A 24,174-nucleotide genomic window follows, 5' to 3' on the forward strand; every position below is an offset into this window, starting at 1 on the left:
ACCTCAGATCCCCTTACATGTGACATTTGATCAAAGTTTTAAAAACAGCAGCTAACGAAAGTGGAGAAAAGTCCTGCTCAGTAAGGCATTATACAAAGCCATCCCACAGCTCATTTTGAGGTTGCTACAAGCTGGATTACAGACTTTTTCCAGCTAAACATTACTTAGACATTAAGTTAAATTTTCTGTACCCTGAACACTATATTTATTGCATGTCATCATACTTCTGCTCAGGGAAACATCCCCTAAACATCACTAAAGCATGACTTAAGAAAATCCTTCAGTTCTTTCACACAGGTGTGTTTTTTAAAGATAAGTGCAAGGAATCAGACAATTAAATGTATTCTTATTCAAGGTCTCTGTACATACCCTTTAAAAAAATTAAAAAGTCTGCCTCCTTGCCCCCCCAAAAAGATTTCAGGTAACTAAATTACCTATTATTACTAGAATTAGTGGTAGTCATTCTGATGAGATGGGAAATGAAAAGAAAACTAGTAAAATCAATTCATTAATTTATACCTGAAAGTCCTTATCGAAGGAAATATTTCCCAAAGAAATGGAGGAAAAAAAGATTAGTAAAGGAAATATCTCACACTTAAACATGCTATATAAGGAAAGATGGCTGAAAGGAAATCTTGCAGGGAATTTTATCCCTTTGAACTTTTAAATAAACTCTTAAGTAAGATTATGCAAACTTACTAAAGACCGGTCCTGATTAGAGGGAAAAAATGCACCCCTTCTCCAAGTCAGTTCTGGAGGCTTTCTCCAGAGTTGTTAAAGTCTGTGTTGGGTAAAGAAAGACCTCCTAACAAACCAGCATTCTTTTCCACATGATCAGAGCTAATTGGCCCCCCTGCAGACTAAGTGACCAATCACATCAGCTTCAGCAGAAACCAGCCCCCACGACATTATAAACAGAGGAATGTGAACTGTAAATCCAGTCCAAGAAGAGAATCTACAAACTGGACGTGTAGATTAAAATTACCTCATCGAAAAGACAGACTCTGAAAGTTTCCTCAAGACCTACCTATGCATATAGGCTGACGCAGCAAAAGAACTGGTGAGTACATGAGATAATATTCAATCTTATTTTTTTCCTTAAGGGGAACAGAGAAAAAAAACTGACAAATAGGGATGGAGCTAGATATTGCCAATAGAATTTTAAAACAAAGACATTACCTACAGGGTCATACATTAAGGTTCCTTATTCTTCTTCCTTAAGTTTGAGAAATAGAATAATAGTCCTATTGAGCGCATTATTGGAAATTTTCTTCTTCATTGTTTTACTAAATGTATACTAATTCTCCATTATGATACAGAAATGAGAAGAGAAAGACCCTAGAAAAAATTCAGTGGCTTTTTAGAAAATGTATCTTTTTCTTTTGGAAGGGATTAAAGAAACCCAAAATAAGCAAACAAATAATCCCCCAAAAAATCATTTTGTTTTTATTTTTTTAATCCATAGGAAAAATGATGTGTGTCCTAATTTCTTTTTAACCATGAAATTACTGCTGCAATTAGGTGCTTCTACAAATAAGAAATTAAAATATAAAAGAATCTCTGAGCTTATATAATAGAATTAGAACTCACACTGTTTGCCCTAATTATGGAGAGCAGGAGAGATGATTATGACTCTCTAGTCTTAAAGTGTTTACACCAGAAGTGAACAAATACATAGTAACACTGTAACCATTTAACTTTTGTAGTTATTATAGCTTATATCTTAACTGTTTATATGAACTACACTACAACCTTACAACATGACAATAAAAGACAAAATTTTGAATGCTACAACCTAATGAATAGAATGAATCCATTATTTTGATGACCAATGAAACATCCAAACTATCGTTTTTATAAAGTACTATTTTTTTCCATCAAACAGTTTATAAATGGGCAATATTTTATAGCCCACACAGAGAGATACAAGCAAACCATCCCAAGCTTCTATTCTACTTTCTACTCTACTTTCTTTCTACTGGGATCAATTTACAAGAATCATATAAATACAGACTAAGACACATTCAAAAAGCAGTTGTGTGGATGTAGAGATATGAAAATTACCTGGAAATATAATAGTATGAACATAATGTCTGTCTATCAGACACTTTTACATTTGATGGAAAGAAAATCTACATTTACTGGGCAATAATAATTTAATGTTTCAAATGCCATACAAGCAGATATAAAATTATACAGAAAAAAAAAAATCACACAAGAAACCTGTAACAGCTGAGGGAAATGGTAGTATGTTTACAAACATCTAGGATTTTAAAGGATCATGTTATTTAATTCCCTCTCTTCTTTCTTTCTCTTTTTAATATAAAGAAGCCTGGCCAAGGGAATTGGGTGGCTTGCCCAAACTGACACAGCTATGTAACCAACACAGCCAGAACCCGGTGGGCTAGATTTCCCACCCTGTCTTCGTTATTCTAAACTACACTGACTACATGAGTCCAAAAAATGGGTAATCTGTTAAGTGGGGATCAAAATCTTACTTCTCTCAACTACTCCACTTTCTAACACCATCTAAACAAGATTTAGGAAGGTTTTATATATAAAAAGGATAATGCTTCACTGTTTTGATATTAACCTTTTGACTACCCTTTCTTAGTTGCAAGAGAAAACAAAAATTCTAAAAGCCTAGAACAAGTGTGCTACAAAAGCTATAGATAAGAAGTTACAATCCTGAAAAGGCCCAAATGACAATAATTAATTTTGTTAGCTACAGTATGTATACAAAGGCTATTTCCTCAGGTAATGAATTTTATTACTTAATGAAACAGATTGAAAATCAAGAAGAATCATGGACCTTCCCCCCCCACAAATTACTGTGACACAATAAGCAATCAGTGGTTCCATGAGTGGAACAGCACTAGTGTACAGGTCCATGATGGGCATCTTCACATAAGCAGGAAGCAAGAAACAAAGGTCAAAGCCAAGGACAATGCAAAACCACACAGTGGTTCACAAACCTAATGAAGGCAGCCACCTACCCTTTACTGCTATATCCTTCTTCCTCAAGTGTCAAAATGTCTTTTCTAAAATTATGATGAAAGTATTATATTTTAAAATTATTTTCTTACCTGGCAAAACACATATTTGGCAATGCTTTATAAGAACTCTCCTCTCCACATTTTGTTTTAAGTCTACTGGTCTGTAGAATCCAAGACCAGACTATGTATAATAATTCTGATTGTGCTAGTCTTCAAGTCTTGCAAGATGTCTTCCCTAACTGAAACCTACAAACCATAGGTCTTAGTCCAAGAATTTTTGAAGAACAAATATTTTGTAGGGGCTCTTGGACAAAACTAGTCAAGCAGAACATTGTGTTATTCACAAAGGCTAACTAGGGTCAAAATGTCTATTTTTGAGGCAATATAGCACTGACTCTGGACTACGGACGGAGCAAGAATTGACTACCACTCACTACCTTTGTGATTTTAGGAAACTCACTGTGCCTCAGTTTCATTATCTATAAACTGGGCATTAATAATGGTACTTATTACTATGAAAGTTAAGAAACATTATTAATACCAATAAAGCAACTAATAGCCCAAGAGGTTACTCTGTGCCAGGCACTGCTATTGGCTTCACATGACTCAATACATGTGAAGTGTTTGGTATGATTCCTGGCACATAATAAATAATATATATTAGCTAATATTATTAATCATTACTGAAAAAAATCATGCATAAAGTTAACAATGATTCAAAATGGATATTTGAGACATTTACGGGAACAGGTAGAACATCTACCAAAGGTGCTAAAAGTCAGGCTGTCAAAGACTATTTTGTGAATGCAGTATCAATCATCTTGGGAAAGACTTTTATCTCACCAACTCTCTACATAGACAGCTTCTTGTAGTAAAACAAAAACAGGAACAAAAAAAAAACAACAAACAAACAAAAAAACACCAACTGTAAAGTTAGCCAGACCTGGAAAATAATCCATATGTCTTGTGAAAATTTCTTTTATCTGCCTGATCCTCAGTGACCTCATCTGAAAAATGAGATAAGAATGTCTATCTTGCTGAGATACCAAAGAATTAGAGAAACTGCAATACAAAAGCACCTAGCACAATGTCTATAAATAATTTGTTGTTATTATTACAATTTCCAAAAGGGCAGAGATCAGGCCTTTTAAAACATCAAAAAAAATCTAGCAAAATGAGTCATTAAATAGCTGTGTCAAGAGAAAAAAAAAAGCTAAATAAAATAATGACAACTTGCTAGCATAATAAATTATAAAACATTAATGCCCTAAGATTTTTTCTTAATTTATAACATGAAACTGAAATGACCATCTAACCTAAATAAATTTAACAATCAACCCAGTGTTCCATCAGCAACTGAAATCTGAAGAAAATATAAAAGAATGTCTTTAATATCACCAATAAATGTTAAATCAGCCTTAGGACCAAAAACGAGGTATATACCCAGCTGGCCAATGTCCAATTCCAACAACACAGGAAGGCAGTCTCCAAAGCCCCAAAGTCTCTAGACATAGGAGGGTCCAGCAAACTTAAGCAACCACCTAGCTCCACAAGCCTCTAGTCCCCTTCTTAAGCACCACTGTCACTCAAAAGGTACGAAGGTGATATGTAACACTTCCAAGGGCATCTACTTCTGAAGGAAGAAGCATCAAAAAGTCACATAAAAACTCCCAGTATTAGACTGTGTCAAAAAAAGAAAGGCATGTTCAAGGGACACAAAGCTGCATTTCCCATTCTGTTTCTGGTTGCCTCTGCATAAAAGTCTTTGACATCTTTGTCATATGCAAGGATGGTCACATGGAAAGCATACATTAGATTTATACTCACCACACAGAGAAAAGCATAAACAGATGAAAACTGTTTACAGCTAAAAACTAACTTTACTAACATGTTTTTAAAATTGACATTTGATATCTAAATAATTATTTTAGTTCATTACATTTGAAGCTTTTTCTTCTGGTTCATTTACTTTCAAAATTAGTATTACCTTGTAATCTCTACCTGGTATTTATTTTGCCAAGAAAATAATTTCCTCTCTAGCCCACAATCTAATCAGCATCTAGAATATTCAAAAGGGTGGCTATCCATCAGCCTTAGAAGGAAGGACTCCATGAAAATGGCCACAAAGTAACAAAAACAAAAACTAATCATGAAACTTTCAATAGGCTAATCATAAAACATACAACAGAACTATGGATCTCTATCTAAAAGCTTAATCTTATCCTAGCACTAAGTTTGGCTTCAAGACATTTTCAGACAGTTTAACATTACACTTTCTAAATGATTTCTATTTATTTAAACAGAGGAACACATATTTAACATTCCTTTTAATTATAAATAATTCATAGTTATAAACTATTCATTAATTATGGAAAGTTGTTATTTACACATAATGTTTAGTCACATCAACACATACGTGAAGCCTGGACTTGTGCAAGAAAGATACAGGAGTGTCAAAAATCATAATCCCAACCCTTGGGCATTTGTTAAAATGCCAAGCAATATTTTAACAGTCATTAAAGGAACCAATAAGAGATATCCTAAGGCAATCCAATGATTAGCTATCAAATGAATGACTCAGTAAGTGCTCCCTTACATAAAGAGGAAAAGAGAAAGAGCTATCAGACTGGGAAAGCCTGTCCAACAGCTGGGGAAGCATTTCAAAAAAACTACAAAACAAAGTCTCAGAATTTATTAATATTAATTGTAAAACAGTTAAGGGTTTACTAATTTACTCTTGATTTCAGAGAATTACAGCCTGAGATGGATGGCAGTAATTGCAAAGTTACTGCTCCTCTCCTAACTCAGAGATACCGGAGGATGGTCACCAAGGATGGCCATAGCACACTTCAAATGGATGGCGCTCAAAGAGGTCTTGCATATCTTCGAGATGCTTGGGGAATCCTAATGGACATGCGCTGGCGCTGGATGATGTTGGTTTTCTCTGCTTCCTTTGTTATCCACTGGCTTGTCTTTGCAGTGCTCTGGTATGTTCTAGCTGAGATGAATGGTGATCTGGAACTAGATCACGATGCCCCGCCTGAAAACCACACTATCTGTGTCAAGTACATCACCAGTTTCACAGCTGCATTCTCCTTCTCCCTGGAGACACAACTCACAATTGGTTACGGTACCATGTTCCCCAGTGGTGACTGTCCGAGTGCAATTGCCCTACTTGCCATACAAATGCTCCTAGGCCTCATGCTAGAGGCTTTTATCACAGGTAACTGTTTTTGTTCTTAAAAAAAAAATGTATGAATGTTTTGGAATGGGTATAGTCAGGTATAAGCAACTGTATTAAACAATAATTTATTTGCATTATTGGCAGGTAATGCCTGAGCCTGAAAAGAAACAGCCCAGGGTCAAACAAGAGGAGAAATTTTAAGAAACCTCACTCTATACTTAAATTTTACCTACTGAAACTTCTTAAGAAAAAAGGGATCATTATGACACTGGCCAAAAATATATTACAAAAAATCTAAAAGGAGTTTTTCAGAGAAGCTAAATGTTTCATTAAGTAAGTGAATAAATATATTCAATGCATATTTTGACAGTCATTTTACCTAACAGAGGAATTTGATTTTTTTTTTTAATCTTTACTGAGCTAGAATTTTCTCCTCTGAGTTCATCTTTTCAACATTTACTCAACACTACTGAGCCCAGAGCACCACAGTCAGCACTGCATATTATAGAACAAGTATACATATCCTCAGTAAAATGCACTGGAAATAGGCCACAAAGATTATGAAATTTTGCTCATAAACCTGGCAATGCATGAGACTCTTTTCTCTAATAAAGTAGGGCTAGCGATATATGCAATTAAAAAATAATAAACAAAACAGAAACACAGTACCCAACAACTATCTGAGAGGGTACGCAGTGGGCGATATTAACAGTGATCTGGAATAAAGTCCCAGGGTGCTACCAACTGGCTTTCACAACCTGCAGCAAATCACTTCATCTTTACAAGAAGAGTGCTTACACTGGGCCAGTCATTCGATAAAATCTAGAGAATCTAGGAAAAACTTGCATCTTTTTTTTACGCTAACATCTAATTGAAATTTGGCATTTCTCCTGATTATAAATGTAAGCAACAAAAAAAAACAAAAGTTTCAGCCATACCTGTAATTGTGATACAAATAGAAATCACAGATATTTTTGTATCACACTATAATACTTCAAAATTACAGTACTAAACCTCTGCTATATTTTTTTATTTAATGCATTAAAAAAACACCAAAAATACAATTATAATTTTTTAAATGTTCAACTGGATTTCAATATATTTGGCTTCCTTTTTATGTATTTTATTTTAAATCATTTAAAGCATAATTCTAATAAGAGGTCCACAGACCTCAGTCTGCCAACATTTGTGGCATGAAAGTGGTTAAGAAACCCTGATCTACCTGTGGGGGGCAAAAGGAGAATGCCCCTGAAGGGTACACTGAATCACCTTAGAGCCAGAGTCTTCTCAAAAGAAGAAAGGTTTGTATACATTTCAAAGTTAAAAATTCTTCAATGGATCACTTGTTCTACTGGTCCCCTCCCTAGCCCAAATCTTTCTACTATGAATCTAACCTCTGTTTCAACTTGAAGTAATCTGGTTGCAACTAGATTGCATTTATTTTGGTACTTTTTTTTAAAGCAGAAGCAGGAATATAGGATATGACCACTCTTTTGACTTCATAACAAATTAAAGTTTTACATTTCTATGTAACAAAACGAATTTTGCTTACCCATTTTGAAACCACAGTTTTAAAAAATAAGAATGTATGCACTGTTATGCAAAATTCTTCAGGCCAATGAGAAATTAACAAGTTCAATTCCTGACTCATTTGGAAGGCACTTTGGCACCAAGAAATGTATAACAATTTGCTAGATTCTTCTCATTCAGAAAAGGTAATGATATTTAAAGTGTTCATTCTAAAAAAATTCAATGGTTTCTAATTTAGGTGCCTTTGTGGCGAAGATTGCCCGGCCAAAAAATCGAGCTTTCTCAATTCGCTTTACTGACTTAGCAGTAGTAGCTCACATAGATGGCAAACCTAATCTTATTTTTCAAGTGGCCAACATTCGACCTAGCCCTCTAACCAGTGTTCGGGTCTCAGCTGTACTCTATCAGGAAAGAGGAAACGGCGAACTCTACCAGACCAGTGTGGACTTCCACCTTGATGGCATCAATTCCGAGGAATGTCCATTCTTTATCTTTCCACTAACCTACTATCACTCCATTATACCATCGAGTCCTCTGGCTGCTCTGCTCCAGCATGAAAATCCTCCCCACTTTGAATTAGTTGTGTTCCTGTCAGCAATGCAGGAAGGCACTGGAGAAATATGCCAAAGGAGGACATCCTACCTACCCTCCGAGATCATGTTACATCACTGTTTTGCATCTCTGTTGACCCGAGGTTCCAAAGGTGAATATCAAATCAAGATGGAGAATTTTGACAAGACTATTCCTGAACTTCCAACTCCTCTGGTTTCCAAGAATCCAAACAGGACTGACCTGGACATCCATATCAATGGACAAAGCATTGACAATTTTCAGATCTCTGAAACAGGACTGACAGAGTAAGAAGTATCCACAGCACCCTATTTTTTAATGTATTAAATATACTCAAGCCAGTTATGCACCTATTTTTCCTTCATCATATCTCATGTTTTCTTTTTTCCAATGCTGATTACATCTTTCTGAGTACATCATGGTGATCAAGCCTCCACCCATAAAAAATGGCTGAGCTAACAATACACACTGTGGAAATATAACACTATACAAAGTTTGTATCTGTGATTATCTGCTGAAATCAACGCATCTCAATATAACAGACATTTACAACAACAGAAATGTTGTTGGTGAGTTTGTATGGATGTGGTATGATACTAGTAATGAAGGTAAAATGGACAGTGAAGTTTAACACAGCTGAACTCTAAGAAAATCGGCCATAAATTTCTCATTTTCATCTGCAAGTTGAAGCAGCAGCCTAGTTTCAAACCTAGCTCCCTGGGCAGAATGATGATTTCACAATATTTAGTGAACACCCTTTTAAAACTGTTATTTGTTCAAGACAACAAAGATCATTCCTTTGGTTTTTTATAAAACAAAACTGGGGCAAACATTACCCCCTTAATTTTTAACAGCTAAGAAAAAAAATTCACAAGAAAACAGCACGGAATAATTTATACATAACTCTAAAAGTATTTGAACATGACACCCAAACACATGCACATATTCATATATTTGTGGCAGAAAGTGATCATAGCAAGTAAGATAAGGTCTAGCCTGATGAAAACTGCAGGGTGGTATTTGGGCAAGGAGAGGCAAAATTATACCTACTTTAAAGCCATCATGCATACTAATCAAACAGTGTTTTAAAAATTATAAACAACTATTCATCTGAATGACTTCTGACCTAAGTAAAACATTCCTTTTCTACTTAGGATCCAATCGATGGTAAAAAAAAAAAAAAAAAAAAAAAAACCTCACAGATGCAAATATATTTACGTTTTTGTAGATATAAAAGGTTCAGATATAATTCAACTAGGGAAAATATCTCCAATAGAAAAAGCAAAAAATAATTAGACAATGAAGTATTTTCAAACCCAAATTCCTGTTTTGAACTTCAAATAGTTTTTTCTATAAACACAAAATGAGTGTTTATTCACCAGTAGGAGGTTGGGCTAGATGAACTCTATTATTTCTTTCCAAATCTAATACTCCATGAAAATTATGCTTTCTCTGCTTTTTAATTTTACATATACTAAGATGAACACTTTCCCTTACCTCCAGTTTAACTTAAGACTATCCTTTGTATACTTGTCATTTCAATAAAAAAAAAAAATCAAACTGTCCTCAAACAAAACAGGAACCAAAAAAGTCACCCTATCAGATTTCAAATAGATGTGTTGCTTCTCTTCTTTCCTGAAATTTCCCTTATCTAGGTTAATGTGGGAAAAGTGGAAGATTAACCCTCCCCATTGGTGATGACCCACGCAGGAATCATCTCTTGAAATAAATACCAGCTAGTTAAAGGGAAGCAGTTGTGAGAAGCAGGGCACAGCAGCAAGTCACATTTTTCTACTCTTTGACCAAAAGGAAAAGAAAATAAAGAACTGTGGAGTGGTCTAAGACTGACAATAGCAAAGTATATCAAGGACACAGAAACTTAATTATTGTGAACTTTTGCTGTTGAAAATCTTAGGCATTCTTAAGTACTAGCTAGACCAACAGGTTTTTTTCCCAACCTTAAGACTGTTGTAACACATATAGACAGCAGGAATTATTTCTATAATAAAGTAACAAGAGTCACCTAACCTGTGAAAATAAAGTAGTATTGAAGATTTACATGGTATGTTTTTTCCTAAGAGCTCTACATCACCTACATAGATACTAATTCCAGCAGTGCAGAGAGGTTGCCCAAAGTGACACATCTAGGAAGTGAGCAAGACCTGTCTGGGATCTGAGTTTCAATATAGATGCAGTATGTTCTCAAGTCAGAGGAGTCTCTTACTATACTATTTATATGTAAAGTTTGCATCTGAAAATTAGATATGGCTTTCCCTATACACACCCCCCCAAAAAAACTCCATTGGTATACTAATGCTATTTAATAAATAGACAACTAAGAAATGCAATCAAATACTTCTGTCTAGGAGGTTGAAAGCTTCTGAAAGAACTGTTCATGATTCTTTCACTTCAAAGAATCACACCTTCTATATTAAGGATTAAGTTTTCTGCAAAGGCCCCATTATCCTTTCAGAAATGCAAACTGAAAGGGGGAAATTTACTAGAAAGTGGGAACAGCGACTCGAACTCCTGGCTCTACAGCTCACTTACCTGGGCCGCCTGGGAAAGCAGTGACACTATCTTGGATATGTGAACAGGAAGACCACGTTGGAACTAAGTTAAAAAGTGTTTGTGGAAACCAATCCAGATAGTACAACAGTCCCAACAAACTGAAGACAAGTAGATACTAAAACTCATAAGGCCTACTTTTATATATGTACAAGCCCATATTACCAACTGCCAGCAGCAGCCTAATACCCAAAAATTACTATATCTGCTTCAAAGCATTTCACACCAAAATGCACTGAGTTGAACCTTTCAGTATCACATAGATTTGTTTTTAATGATCTTTTAATTCCATCCTCACAGAATCATACTGTAGGATGATCATCAGAACTGATCTCCCCCTATGGAGCAATCGGTTCCTATTGAATACGAATTATAATATGAATATTACAGGCCTTTTTCCACCTCCACGTTCTCCCGTGGGTGTTCACCGGGGTCATGCACAATTCTAACCCAGATTTCTCTAATTCCACTCATTTCTCTACACGCAAGAAGCAAATACATGATAAGAACCATCTCTAATTTTAAAAAGGACCAAATCATTTTGGAACCTTCAGTACTCAAATTATATTAATTTGATGTCATAGGACATCACACAATTGATCAGTATGTCAGTGTGTCCCAACAAACTAGTTAAGTACTGCTGTTCTTGGAGAAAGATACACTATAAGCAATTTTTTTTTAAATCTACAATATTTTCAACAAAAGTAGATTACTTATAAAAAGAGAAGCTCAGAATCATTAGCACAGTTTATTTAATAACCTGAAGTGAGCATCTTATGAAAAAGTTTTCATTACAAGCAACTACAAAATATTTTTATAGGATCTATGTGGAAATTGCCCTTAAAAAAAGATAGATTATACATCAAAAAGACACGATGACTAAATGGCATTTATAATAAGAACACCCATAGTTTTAGCCTTTGCTCTCTGATACAAAAGCAAACATTCTAGTATTTTCTCTATTTCTTCTCACCTGTGAGATGCTATATGCACTGAAAAAGGAGCTAACAGACTGCTTCCTAACTTGAAATTTCAACTTATAAGAGAGTCTTAAGAAAGAACACATCTCTTGCAGAGAACACACAGACCCAAAAAGTTAAATCAGGTAAATCCGAATAGTTGCATTTATCATCCCTGGTTTCATGCAATAAAGCCCTCAAATAACCATGGAACTCTAAATGCAAGCAATGCTACAACCCCACCTACTGGAGAGATGCAGGTAACTGAGTCAATTTTTAATCAACGTACCCTTATGTGCGAGTCTTGTTAAGAACTAATATCATGGAAATCCACATAAAAATACTTCAAAACAGTAAAAAAAAGTCTTACCTACATCTTTTCGCCCTGGTTTCTCAAAACGTCTGTCACCCCTAGAAAAGGTAAAAATAAGTTTCAAACAAAACTTGAGAGTAATACATAGATTTCCCATCCATGACATCCATTTTCCTTTCTTTAATAGCATTTCTTTCTTTTTCAAATTATAAAACAAATACATGGTTATTGCCTAACATTTGGAACATACAGAAAAGCACAATGATGAAAACAAAAAATAAACACTATCTTACCTACCAAAAGCTAGCTTCTATAGACAGAAATGTTATTTTTTTAAATTAGATACATTTTTAATTAGGCATGTTTTATTTTAGGTATCTGCTGTATAGAGCTTTATGTACTGCTTTTAGAATGTTTTTACACATCACTAAATATTTTCAAAACTGTCCTAACTCTAATGGTTATACAGTATTCTATTGTGTGGATATGCCATTATATAAGAAACCACACTGATATTAAGCTGTTTGGCTTATTTCCCATTATTTTATATTATAAATATTATCACAGTGGACATCGTTGTATATATATCTCTGTGAGACTGCCTTTGCTCATCTTGAAACACTTCATACAGAGATAAGCAATATAGAGAAGATGCTCTGATTAACAGCAACAAATAATAAAATGAAAATGCTTCCCACTGAGCACTAATCAAATAGCAAATCTAATTAACTATTAAATATCCATGCTGGCACTAAAATAGTCATATATTTCTCCAAAATGCTTCTTCCTTTAAATAAGGACCATTTAAACATTTCTAACATAACTGATATTTAATTAACAGCATTTTTTGAAAACTGAAACCTTGTATGTACAAAGAGCCTTCTCCTCTGCAGAAAGCAGAAAGGAAATGTTTTTTACACCAAGAAACCTTTATACCAAGATGTGGATCCTTTAGTTACCTTTCCTCCCAGCTCTGCGACCTATGCATTTCCCTGCCACCTCCTCGACCAAACACACCCTCTACTTCATCAAAGCTTCTTTGGTAGAAACCACATTCACCTCTGCCTCTGCCTGAAAATAAGAAAACAGAAAAAAATGATAGTCAGATGTCAACATTTGTCACAAGTTCAACACCAAACATTAATCTTTTAAGCCCTGTCTATATATAAAGCAGGATGTCTACATTTAAATATTTAGCAAGGCCCAATGGATCTTTACCAGTGAGACCAATGGCACCACTGAAGTAGCTAGACCACAGGAGGATAAAAAAACAAGTTAGAAAAATGTGTAAGAGTCCCAGTTCCAGTCTTGAACAAGAAATAGTATCAACATTAAGCTCTTAATAAAATATTCAATAGTGAAATTCTAACATCAGTAAACCATTACTACAAATTAAACCTTTTACTGGGTTATCTTCCGCAAAAATGGAAGATGTGGAGAGTTTGAGAAGAGAGCAGATAAAGCGCAAAAGCCAAGCACAAATGTCAAATTTCTTTAACTCCAGAGAAAGGATAATTTAATAGGGTCAACTCTAAACTGTAAACTTTATGAACTAACTCCTTAGAGGATATCCCACAGCAACCAAAGGCACTCTTTCCCCTTTGCTCAAATCTTGAAGAAAAATATCAGGCAGCACTAAAAATCTGAACCACAGAGATGGTAAGAATTTGTGGATGTAGGAATTCAGAGGCTCCAGTGGTTCAAGTGTATACTGGCCTTTACTGAAGGCAATTTGAATAGGTCTATCAAATTCTGACTCAATTCTAACTAGAATTATCCTAATAGAAATACTCACACAAATATGCAAGTACATTTATATGAACACGTTCACTGCAATTTTTAAAAAAACAGAAACTTAGTAAAGGACTGGCTAAATAAATTCTGGTAAAACAGTTCAATAGAACACTAGGAAGCTACAGAAGATAAAGTAGTGACATTTAAAGAAATCTACACTATTCTGCTGAATGACAAAAGTATGCCAAAGAACAACACATATAAAAAAGATTCCATGTATATAAATGATATGATGCATAGTTAGAAGCAGGAAGGATATATATCCAACTGCTGCATCTAGGGGCAGAAAGCAGTACTCACTTTCAGCTTTATATTTTTGCACAGTGTGAGGATTTCCCAACTAATGTACACCATTTGTATTCAACACACAGGTTAGAAAACTGGAGGGTGGGGAGGTGCCTAGGGATGTATTTACACCTAGATGAAATCTTAGCCATTATCCCTAGCTCAACTTCTCCAAGAGTATAAAACTACCCAAAGAAAAATGATGATGAATCTTGAATAAAGGCATGAATGCATTCCAAAACTAAATACAACTGAGTTAAATAAGTGTTCAAATACCCATGCAGTATTTCTACTTCTTAGTTATAATTTATCAAGAATTGACTCAGAATACAATTGTACTTCTACATGACCTTATTATGGAATACAAAAATAATGCATAGAATTTTATGTACATAAATACCCTCTCAACTAATCCAAGTATCAATTTCTTCATCTGTAAAAATGGAAGTGAGGACTAGGGTTGAACTATAATCTTAAAGTTACCTTCCAGGTGTACGAACTTAACTTCAAGTCAACTTAAAGTCAATGTCCAGTTTCATAGCTCTATCCTTAGGAAATACATACATTTTATTTAAGATCCTAAAACAGTGTAATACAAACAGTTATATCACACTGGGATGATCCCCTACAAAGATATTTTTAGGGTGAAAGAAAAGTCCCCTGCCTTTTAGACAATAATTTTCTCAAGAAAACCATTAAGTATACAGCACCCTGAAAAAGTGTTTTATTCTGGAAACATATGAAAAACAGCCTTCAAAAGCTGCCAGAAAAATAAGCAAACCACGGACAAAATATTTTCTGCCAGTTATGACTAGCATTGGCACTGGTCCTCCTTATGAGTTCAAACCTTTCTAAGTGGGCACAAAAAAAGAATCAGATTCTGGAGCTTTCCAGCTTGTGAAACGTAAGGAACAATCTTCAAAGTACATGATCCATATTCATCTATAAATGTAGTTCCCATATAAGAAGCAAGCAAATATAACATGGTGAATCTTTCACAAAGTTAAATTTAAATGACTACCCTACTGTCTGAGTTTTCACCCTATTCTTTGGGAGGATTAAAATGCACTTCCTTTAATAATGATGAAGACAGTGGCTGACAGCTGTATAGATATGCTTTACTGTTAAATGTCTTAACCAGATAAAATAAAAAGATGACAAATTCATACTGTTTTCCTGTTTGTTTAAATTTTACTAGTTCATGATATTCAGAAGTCTGGAAGTCAGTAGATTTTCACATCAAATGTTTCTCAAGTTGGAAAGGGCCAGGATAATCATCTAACGTTAGCACTGCCTGTGCAAAAAAACCCCACACTAATCACTATTTATTTAACCCACAAGTTAAAATTAAGTAATAAGTGAAGAAAACAAAACCATGGATTAAAGAGCTTTCCAGCTTGTAAAACCATTAAAAAGAAATCACAGTTGGGACAATGGTGTTAGAAATATATTTTACCAAGTCAGTTCATTCACTTGACTAATTTCACATCATCCATTCACATCAATGTTAATTCACTGCTTTTATCACATGCCCCATTTAAATTGTGAATGTAAGAGTTCTATCCTATGTGATAACCCTACACACTTCAAAGAAACCAGAAGGCAGGAAGAAATTTATCAACCCTTCATTAGTTTCTTGATATGGAATTTTTTTAAAGCCTATTTAGACAGATTGGTTGGTATTTGCAATACACAACATTGGTGGTTGCTTGAGGAACAAAAAACAGCTGCTTGTGGGCCATACTTCTTAATTAATAAGATCTTTCAGTGTCATGCCCTGAAAAGCACTAAAGGCAAAGCTGCCTGAGTGCAACCTCCCCTCGCTGCCAGCCCACTGCAGAAAAACATAGGAAATACCCAAGTAGCAGGCCACAGCCATTTTCAAAACACCCTCATTGCACCACAAGAAGCCCAGATATCAGACAAATTCTGGACCAACAGAACCTAATTGCATATGGGAATCTAAACGGCCTGTGGACCTTCTGAAGCACACACATGCTTAAATCAGTCTTTGCAGACATCCAATTCTTCCTAAAGCACCTCTTAAAATTACAAGGTGTGTTTAGATTTCTATGATTTAACCAACTTAGAAGTAAAAGCTCAAGTAAATATTTATATTACAAACATTAAGAATGCCCTTAAGTAAAAGATCAACAAACCCCAAATAGGGAGCAGACATCAAAGAACCAGTAATATCAAAATAAGAATTATTCTTCTCAGAAAAGATAAAAATCTATAAAATATAAAACTATACGTTAAATAAAGGGTTACTGCATAATTTTTTTTTGTTCTACACCCTAAACATAGGCCTAGTATTGAGGAGACAGCTTTTACAATCACCTCTCTCTGGCTGCAGGCACTCCTGGCACACGCCTTATATAGAGACCCTGTGTCACAGATGCCTGGCAGGGACTTGGGTGCCACTCCAGCAACCAAGGCGCTTCAAGGAGCTCTGGCCCTCAAAGTGTAAGGTCCCCCAGGGATGAGGAACGTGGATAATGAATATCTGCCAAAGATAACGGGGACCATCCAGAATCACTCACACACTAAGCTAGAATTGCCCTCCTCTACTCCAAATCAGCATTGTGGAATAGATACACTGAGGAACAGTTCAGAAAAGAAATGTTCAAGACATGTATTATGCAATTAATGTCAAAGAGCAGTCTTTTCAAAATCAAATATCAATATATTTTTAAAGTGACTTCCCTATCCTCTTTCTCCACCGTCTCCGTTACTACTTTTTTCACATGAGAGCTCACCTCGCCCTCTTGAAGAACTTCGACCTCTAGGAGCCCCCACCACTGTTCCTCCTCCTCCTCGTCCTGTCAATCGCAGGACAGCAGCACTATTTACAGACATGGAAAAGTTTCTCTGCCAAAAAAGAAAGAAAGAAAAAAATGAATAAAACAGATAAAAGTGCATGTTGTTCTTCGCCATCTCTCACTGCATGTATAAAATGGCATCTAATGACTACTAACAATGGGAAACGCTCACTACACAACACACTAAGATGCTCCAAAACCTGTTTTTAGCTAAAACTTTCAAGTTAACATTTCAGATCAACAAACATTAATAACCAATGCCTTACACTATGTTAGGTTTTGTGAGGAAATATTAAACAAACTTTAAATGCCACACCAGGAAACAGGATATTTATGCATCATAACATATACAGAATACTCAGTAAAAGAGATCTGAAAGAGTCCCTTTAACTACTGAAAGGTGGAAATGAGAGGGAGTCACAAAAGGTCTGAATCAACAGTGGCATGATAAAGAAAATACTGATCATTTTGCCTCATTCTGCTCACCAACGTAAATTAGCAACTCCAACTAGCATTTAATAGAATGACAGGTATCAAGAGTGAATGGGGAATGGCAAAGTAAGAATCTACGTAAGACCAACCACCTAAACGGGAAGGGAGAGAGAATGCTTGAAAAACACAAACAAAATTCCAATCGCTTGGTCATTTGCCTGCACTTGCACCCGCAGTCAGTCTGGAAAAGGGTCAAGTACAACAAAAATAGTAGTGGGTGGACATCCTTCAAACATGAAGAGGGACACAGGAAGACAGGAGGTCTGGGATTCAAAACTATGTTTAGTTGATACTTGGATAAATGGAATATACAGAGTTTATGAAAAGGTAAAGCAAGAAGCAATTATAAAAATATTGAAAAATGATCTATAACATATATCAAAACGCTGGGCATTTGAAGAATTTCGCAAGAGAGTTTTAAACTCAGAAAATGTTGGAATATATCCTTACCTGAATGCTTTCTATACACTTAGAACCTAATAGACATTTGTGCAAAAATGCAGAGGTGTGGTACAGTGTGGAAAATTCAACTTTGGCGTGCCTGCAGCTAAAGGGCCCTCCTGGAGGAGAGGTAAGAAGTGAGGTTTAAGAGTACACCAATCTGGTAGCAGCTACCTAGATTACAGGCAAATAGAATCCTGGAATTCAACTAATATTTTAAGTCCAAATTGTTTTCCACTGTGAAGTCCTGATTTGCTGTTTTGATTCAAAGTCAACTGAAATGTGATGTCTGTAACGCTTCTGAAGAAATCACCATGTAAATGGTTTTAAAAACGTCTATTTTCATTAGTGAATTTCTTGGGTTTTTTTTTTAACTTTTTTTTTAATACTTATTTATTATTTATTTATTTTATTTTTGGCTGTGCTGGGTCTTTGTCGCTGCACTGGGTCTTTGTCGCTGCACCTGGGCTTTCTCTAGTTTCGGAAAGTGGGGGCTACTCCCTGTAGTGCGCAGGCTTCTCACTGCAGTGGCTTCTCGTGCTGCAGAGCACGGGCTCTAGACGCACAGGCTTCAGTAGTTGTGGCTCGCAGGCTCCAGAGTGCAGGCTCAGTAGTTGTGGCCCACGGGCTTAGTTGCTCTGCAGCATGTGGGATCTCCTTGGACCAGGGATCGAACCCATGTCCCCTGCACTGGCAGGTAGATTCTCAACCACTGTGTCACCAGGGAATTCCCTGAATCTGTTTTATTATATGGGTCATTTTCTCCTCACCTGTCATTACTTGTCTTTTTCAGAACTGCTTTCAATACAATTTGTTCAGGTAAATTTTAGAAACTTATCAATTTAAGTAAGTTTTTTCCTTTGACTTTCACACGTATATAATCACATAATCAAGTAACTTCAAAACTTAAGATGCAACTGATAACTAAACACTAGAGGCAGATACCAAACTTGATTAATACTTATTTCAAAGTCTTTTTTAATAAAACTTTTAAAAAAGCTGGTTGAAACAAATGCATTAACTTACCTTTCAGCACAGAGGAACCAGTGGAGTTACTGAATAATGCCTCTGGGATAACAATTAAGCACAACTATGAAGTTCCAAAATCTAGATTAATATATTCTAATACTAGAAAAACAGAGGTCAGAGCTAACAGTATTATGTATGCCAGGATCTGACACTGTTGAACACCTCATTAACCAAAAAAGTCTTACATGTATGAAACTCAAATGCACCCATCTACAGGGCTTTGGGAAACTCTCATATGCTTTCATACATCCTCACACATCGCAGCTGAAAGTACAAACTAGTATAATCTCTGGAAGGCAATTTCTCCAAGTATGTTTAAATGTCCATACCCTTTGACACAACAATTCCTCCTCTTACACATGTGAAAAATAACAGAAGCAGAAAGATTTTAACTGCAGTATTCTTTGTAAAAGCAAAAATGGCAACCAGCTAAGTATCAACCAAAAGGAGCTAATTTAAAAATCAAAGCCATCTATACATGGAATTCTATGCAGTTGTTTAAAAAAATGAGGCTGGGACTTCCCTCGCAATCCAGTGGTTAAGACTCTGAGCTTCCACTGCAGGGGGCAGGGGTTCGACCCTGGTCAGGAAATTAAAATTCCACATACCACACACGGTGTGGCCAAAAAATTAAAAATTAAATAAATAAATAAATAAAATGGCTAATTGTGTTTAAAAAAAAATGAGGCAACTCTATTACGGTGAACCACATAAAATTGCTAATATTCAACCATTTCTGATTCAGAATACTACAATCTCATATAGTCAGGCTAATATACAAAGATATAAAGCATAACTGGGGTTAAAAGCATGGAGAGGCTAGACTGCCTGAGAGTGAATTTTGGTCCTTTACTCAACTTCTCTGTGCCTCATTTTCCTCATCTGTATAACGTGAATAGGAATCTACTTCATGGGTTGTTGTACAACGCATTAAGCAACAAGTGTTTAAAACAGTGTCTGACACATATTAAAAGCTAAATAAATATCTGTCATTATCTCCCAAACGGATGCTTAGGTGAAAACAGTGAAGTGTAGAACTGTATGTATAGCACTGCTACCATTTATATGTATTGTGTTCAAAAGAAGAGATACATAAATAGTTGCATATGGGGACTTCCCTGGTGGTCCAGTGGTTAAAGACTCTGTGCTCCCAATGCAGGGCACCCAGGTTCGATCCCTGGTCAGGGAACTAAATCCCCCATGCCGCAATGAAGATCCCACGTGCCACAAAGAAAGACCCGGCACAGCCAAATAAATAAATAAATATTAAAAAAAAAAAAAAAGTTGCAGATGTATTAAATATCCTAGGAAGGGAACACAAGAAAATGGAAACAGTTGTTACTCCTGAGGAAGAACAGGTAGAGAGAGCCTGGGTTACAGGTAAGGGAGAGCCTGGGTTACTCACAGACTTGCTTTTCACTATATGTGCTTTGTGAAGTTTTATGTATATACATGTATTATCTATTCAAAAATGCATAAATGAAGTGATTTTCTTTGATGTCAAATAAATAAAACACACCAATCTGGTAGCAGCTACCTAAATTACAAGTGTAATGTAGAGAGTCAGGCTTTTCAAACTGAGACATACAGGGAAATGCCAAACTAAACAGCAACTAGAAGATCTTATTTAAGCACTAATTTTGTTCTAAGAAAACCTTTTACCTAGTTACATTTTATACATGCATGTATGTATATATGTCTGCATATATATACCTGTGAGTATATTTGGTGAGGGGGGGTAGGGAGGGAGTGCACACAAGCAGAAAACTAACGTGCATTTTAAAGACAAAGTACCCTTTTCAGGTAACTTCAGGAAACAAGATATGCAGCAAGAAGCTATTTTAGGTTATTAAAATTATTTACACCTCCCTGATAAGAGTAAGAGGGTGAATATGCACGCAAAACTCTAGTCTAGGAAGATCTAAACAATTCCTGAACAGGTACCTGACCATCCAAAGTAAAAACTTCAAAATGTTAATGAATCTTTTGCCAGCTTTAAGTACTGTCCTACTCCAACATATTTTACAAAAGGAAAGGCTACCAAGTGTCAGGAATTCCTAAATTATGCATTTTTAAATGCTTCCAAAAATGCACCCTGATGATCTTCTGGGATTACCATGAAAACTTCCCATTTCTTACATTAAGCCTTAACAACTTCAGGTAGAACTTTTCCATTATAAAAACAAAATGAAGAGTCACTCTAGAACTAATTTTGGTGTGTAGGTGTACTGCATACCTAACTTTATTCCTTTTCAAATTGTTAACCAACAGTTCCCAGCAGCATTTGTTGAGTAATTTTTGATTTTTCATTTGATTTGTATAGCCCTTAGTTAATACTACTTTCTTAGAAATGTTACAGGATTTTTCTGAATGACTCAATTGTTTCTTTTTTTTTTAATTAAAAGTCTATCACATTTTCGTAATTAGTAGCAAGTCCTCTTCCCTACTTATCACAAAACTTTTCTGGCCCATAGAGTCTCTAAGAAATCTAGGCAGTCATTTAAGGAAAGATAAAAAGAAATTATTAAAAATACTCAAAAACAGTTGGAAAAATAATCACAAAAGATTGAAACTAGCATACTAAACTATATAAAGTTAGCTTCTGTATTAAAAAAATCATAAATGAAATCAAATGCAATTTAAAATTTTAGAAAATGTAACAGGTTAGGGTTAGGGCTAGCTCAAGAAAAAGATTACTATTCAAATGAAAAACTGACAAAAACAAAAAATTAACAGAAATAGTGCAAACATCCGAGAAACTGCACTAAAGAAAGAAATGCAAACTAAAACAATGGAAGAACATTTTTTCCAAATTTGCAGAGAATTTTTTCAATGTTGGAAGTACAGAACAAAGCTTAGTATACACCATCACCTGCACAAAAGGGGGGGAAATGTATTTACTTGGAAAAATACATAAGAAGCTGCTAACACTGGCTGCCTTTCAGAAAACGAGACAGGTGGCTGGGGAAAAGGATGGGATTATACTGGATTATACTGTTCTGTAAATTTTTATTTCTAAACCATATGATTTACTGCTTATTCAAAAGAATTAATTAATAAAAATCCCGAACATGGCAAAAGTAATGGTAAAATGCTATAGGTGTGTCAGCAGTGAAACAAAAGAAATATCCTCATACAAAGTTTCTTGAAAGCGATTTAGCAGTATGGAATGATTTGGTTTTATTTCCGAACTTTCAATTCTAATCAGCTGTTGTGTCTTGAAGCCACATTTTTTATTACTGTAGCTTTGTAGTAAGTTCTGAAACTGCAAGGATAGGTCCTCCAGCTTTGTTGTTTTTTTTTTCAAAATTATTTTGACTGCTTCGGGTCCCTTGCCACTGGGATTTTGACGGGCATTGTACTGACAGTAGATTGATTAACAATATTAAGTCTTTCACAGCTTAATAAATGCTGATGCCTTTCCATTTATTTAGGTCTTCTTTAATTTCTTTCAATAGTGTATTATACTTTTTATTGTAAAAGTTTTTTACCTCTTTAGTTAAATTCATTCGTATTATGTTTTTAATACTACTGTAAATGGAATTGTTGTAATATCCTTTGCAAATTGTCCATTGCTAGTATACAGAAATGCAACCGATTTTTGTGTATTGATTCTGTAGCATACAACTGTGCTGTATTCACCTATTGGTGCTAATAGTTGTTCTGTGGATTCTTTACGATTTTCTACATGTAGGATCATGTCACCTGCAAATAGAGATAATTTTACTTCTCTTCCAGTCTGGATCCTTTTTATTTCTTTTTCTCACCTAACAGCTCTGGCTAAAACTTCTAACACAATATTGGATATCAGTCGTGAAAGCAGGCATTCTGTCTTGTTCCCCAATCTAAGGGGTAAAGCTTTTATCACTGTGTATGATGCTGGTTGTGGGTTTTTCATAAATTATATATAATTATATTAAGTCCACTTCTATTCCTAGTTCGCTAAGTAGTTTATCATGAAAAGGTGTTGAATTTTGTCAAATGCTTTTTCTGTGGCCACAGAGATGATCAAGTGTTTTTTTTTCTTCATAGTATTAATGTGGTATATTATATTTATTTTATGTTGCGCTACCCTTGCATTCTGGAGATAAACCCCACTTGGCCAGGATATACTTGGTGTATAATCCTTTTAATATGCTGTTGGATTCAGTCTGTATTGGTGTATTTTGACAACTAAGGATACACAAAAAAACAGACTGTTTAACATACTAAATGTTAACAAGTAATTATCTCTACACAGTGAGTTTACAGGTAAGATTTTCACCTTTCTATACTTTCTACAATGAATATGAGTACCTTTTACAGGAAAAAAATAAGTATTTTACTGATTTTAAAGAATATATAGGGCTTTCCGGGTGGCACAGTAGTTAAGAATTCACCTACCGATGCAGGGGACACGGGTTCAAGCCCTGGTCTGGGAAGATCCCACTTGCTGTGGAGCAGCTAAGCCCGTGTGCCACAACTACTGTGCCTGCACTCTAGAGCCTTCGAGTCAAGACTACTGAGCCCACACACTGCAACTACTGAAGCCCGCCCGCCTAGAGCCCCTGCTCCACAACAAGAGAAACCACCAAAATAAGAAGCCTGCACACTGCAGTGAAGAGTAGCCCCTGCTCTCTGCAACTAGAGAAGGCCTGTGCACAGCAATGAAGACCCAACACAACCAATAAACTAAAATAAATAAATAAATAAATTTTTAAAGTCAATAAAATAAAATAAAGAATATATAAAGAAATAGTCATGGATGGACCTAGAGACTCATACAGAGTGAAGTTAGTCAGAAAGAGAAAAACAAAAATCATATATTAACACATATGTGCAGAATATAGAAAAATGGTACACATCAACCGGTTTGCAAGGCAGAAATAGAGACACAGATGTAGAGAACAAACATATGGACACCAAGTGGGGAAAGCGGTGAGGGTTGAGGGGGAATGAACTGGGAGACTGGGATTGCCATTTATACATTACTAATAAGAAAAAAATACCAAATTGTACACTCTAAACATATGCAGTTTATTGTATGTTAACCATACCTCAATAAAAGTTCTAAAGAAAAGAAAAAAGAATATATAAAGAAATAGTAAAATCAACACAAAGACAATCCAGTAAGAACAATGGGCAAAGGACACAGCCAAATCTAAAAAACCATAATGTCCCATAAGCATATGAAAAGATGCTCAACCTTACT

The 24,174-nt window shown here is 35.4% G+C and overlaps 2 protein-coding genes across 10 annotated transcripts in view; one reads left to right on the forward strand and one right to left on the reverse strand.

Moving 5' to 3' along the window:
- Positions 1 to 24,174, reverse strand: part of GIGYF2 (GRB10 interacting GYF protein 2) — a 143,129-nt gene that overhangs the window by 81,451 nt on the left and 37,504 nt on the right. For 8 of the 9 annotated variants that reach the window (XR_009055005.1, XM_057744115.1, XM_057744117.1 and 5 more), the window contains 3 exons: positions 16,959 to 17,070; positions 13,080 to 13,191; positions 12,178 to 12,218 (listed from right to left, as the gene is read on the reverse strand). Coding sequence is in view for 8 of the 9 variants with exons in the window: in XM_057744115.1 (XP_057600098.1) it covers positions 12,178 to 12,218; positions 13,080 to 13,191; positions 16,959 to 17,070 (265 nt within the window). In the remaining variant the exon portion in view is untranslated. The remainder of the gene's footprint in view (positions 1 to 12,177; positions 12,219 to 13,079; positions 13,192 to 16,958; positions 17,071 to 24,174) is intronic. The other variant, XM_057744121.1, reaches the window with a different exon arrangement.
- Positions 957 to 8,841, forward strand: KCNJ13 (potassium inwardly rectifying channel subfamily J member 13). The gene is made up of 3 exons (XM_057744123.1): positions 957 to 1,060; positions 5,744 to 6,219; positions 7,949 to 8,841. Exons 2-3 carry the CDS (start codon positions 5,760 to 5,762, stop codon positions 8,569 to 8,571), a joined length of 1,083 nt encoding a protein of 360 aa, XP_057600106.1. The 5' UTR covers positions 957 to 1,060; positions 5,744 to 5,759; the 3' UTR covers positions 8,572 to 8,841.

This window comes from Hippopotamus amphibius, chromosome 8 (genome assembly GCF_030028045.1).
Source record: "Hippopotamus amphibius kiboko isolate mHipAmp2 chromosome 8, mHipAmp2.hap2, whole genome shotgun sequence".
NCBI classification, from domain to species: domain Eukaryota; kingdom Metazoa; phylum Chordata; class Mammalia; order Artiodactyla; family Hippopotamidae; genus Hippopotamus; species Hippopotamus amphibius.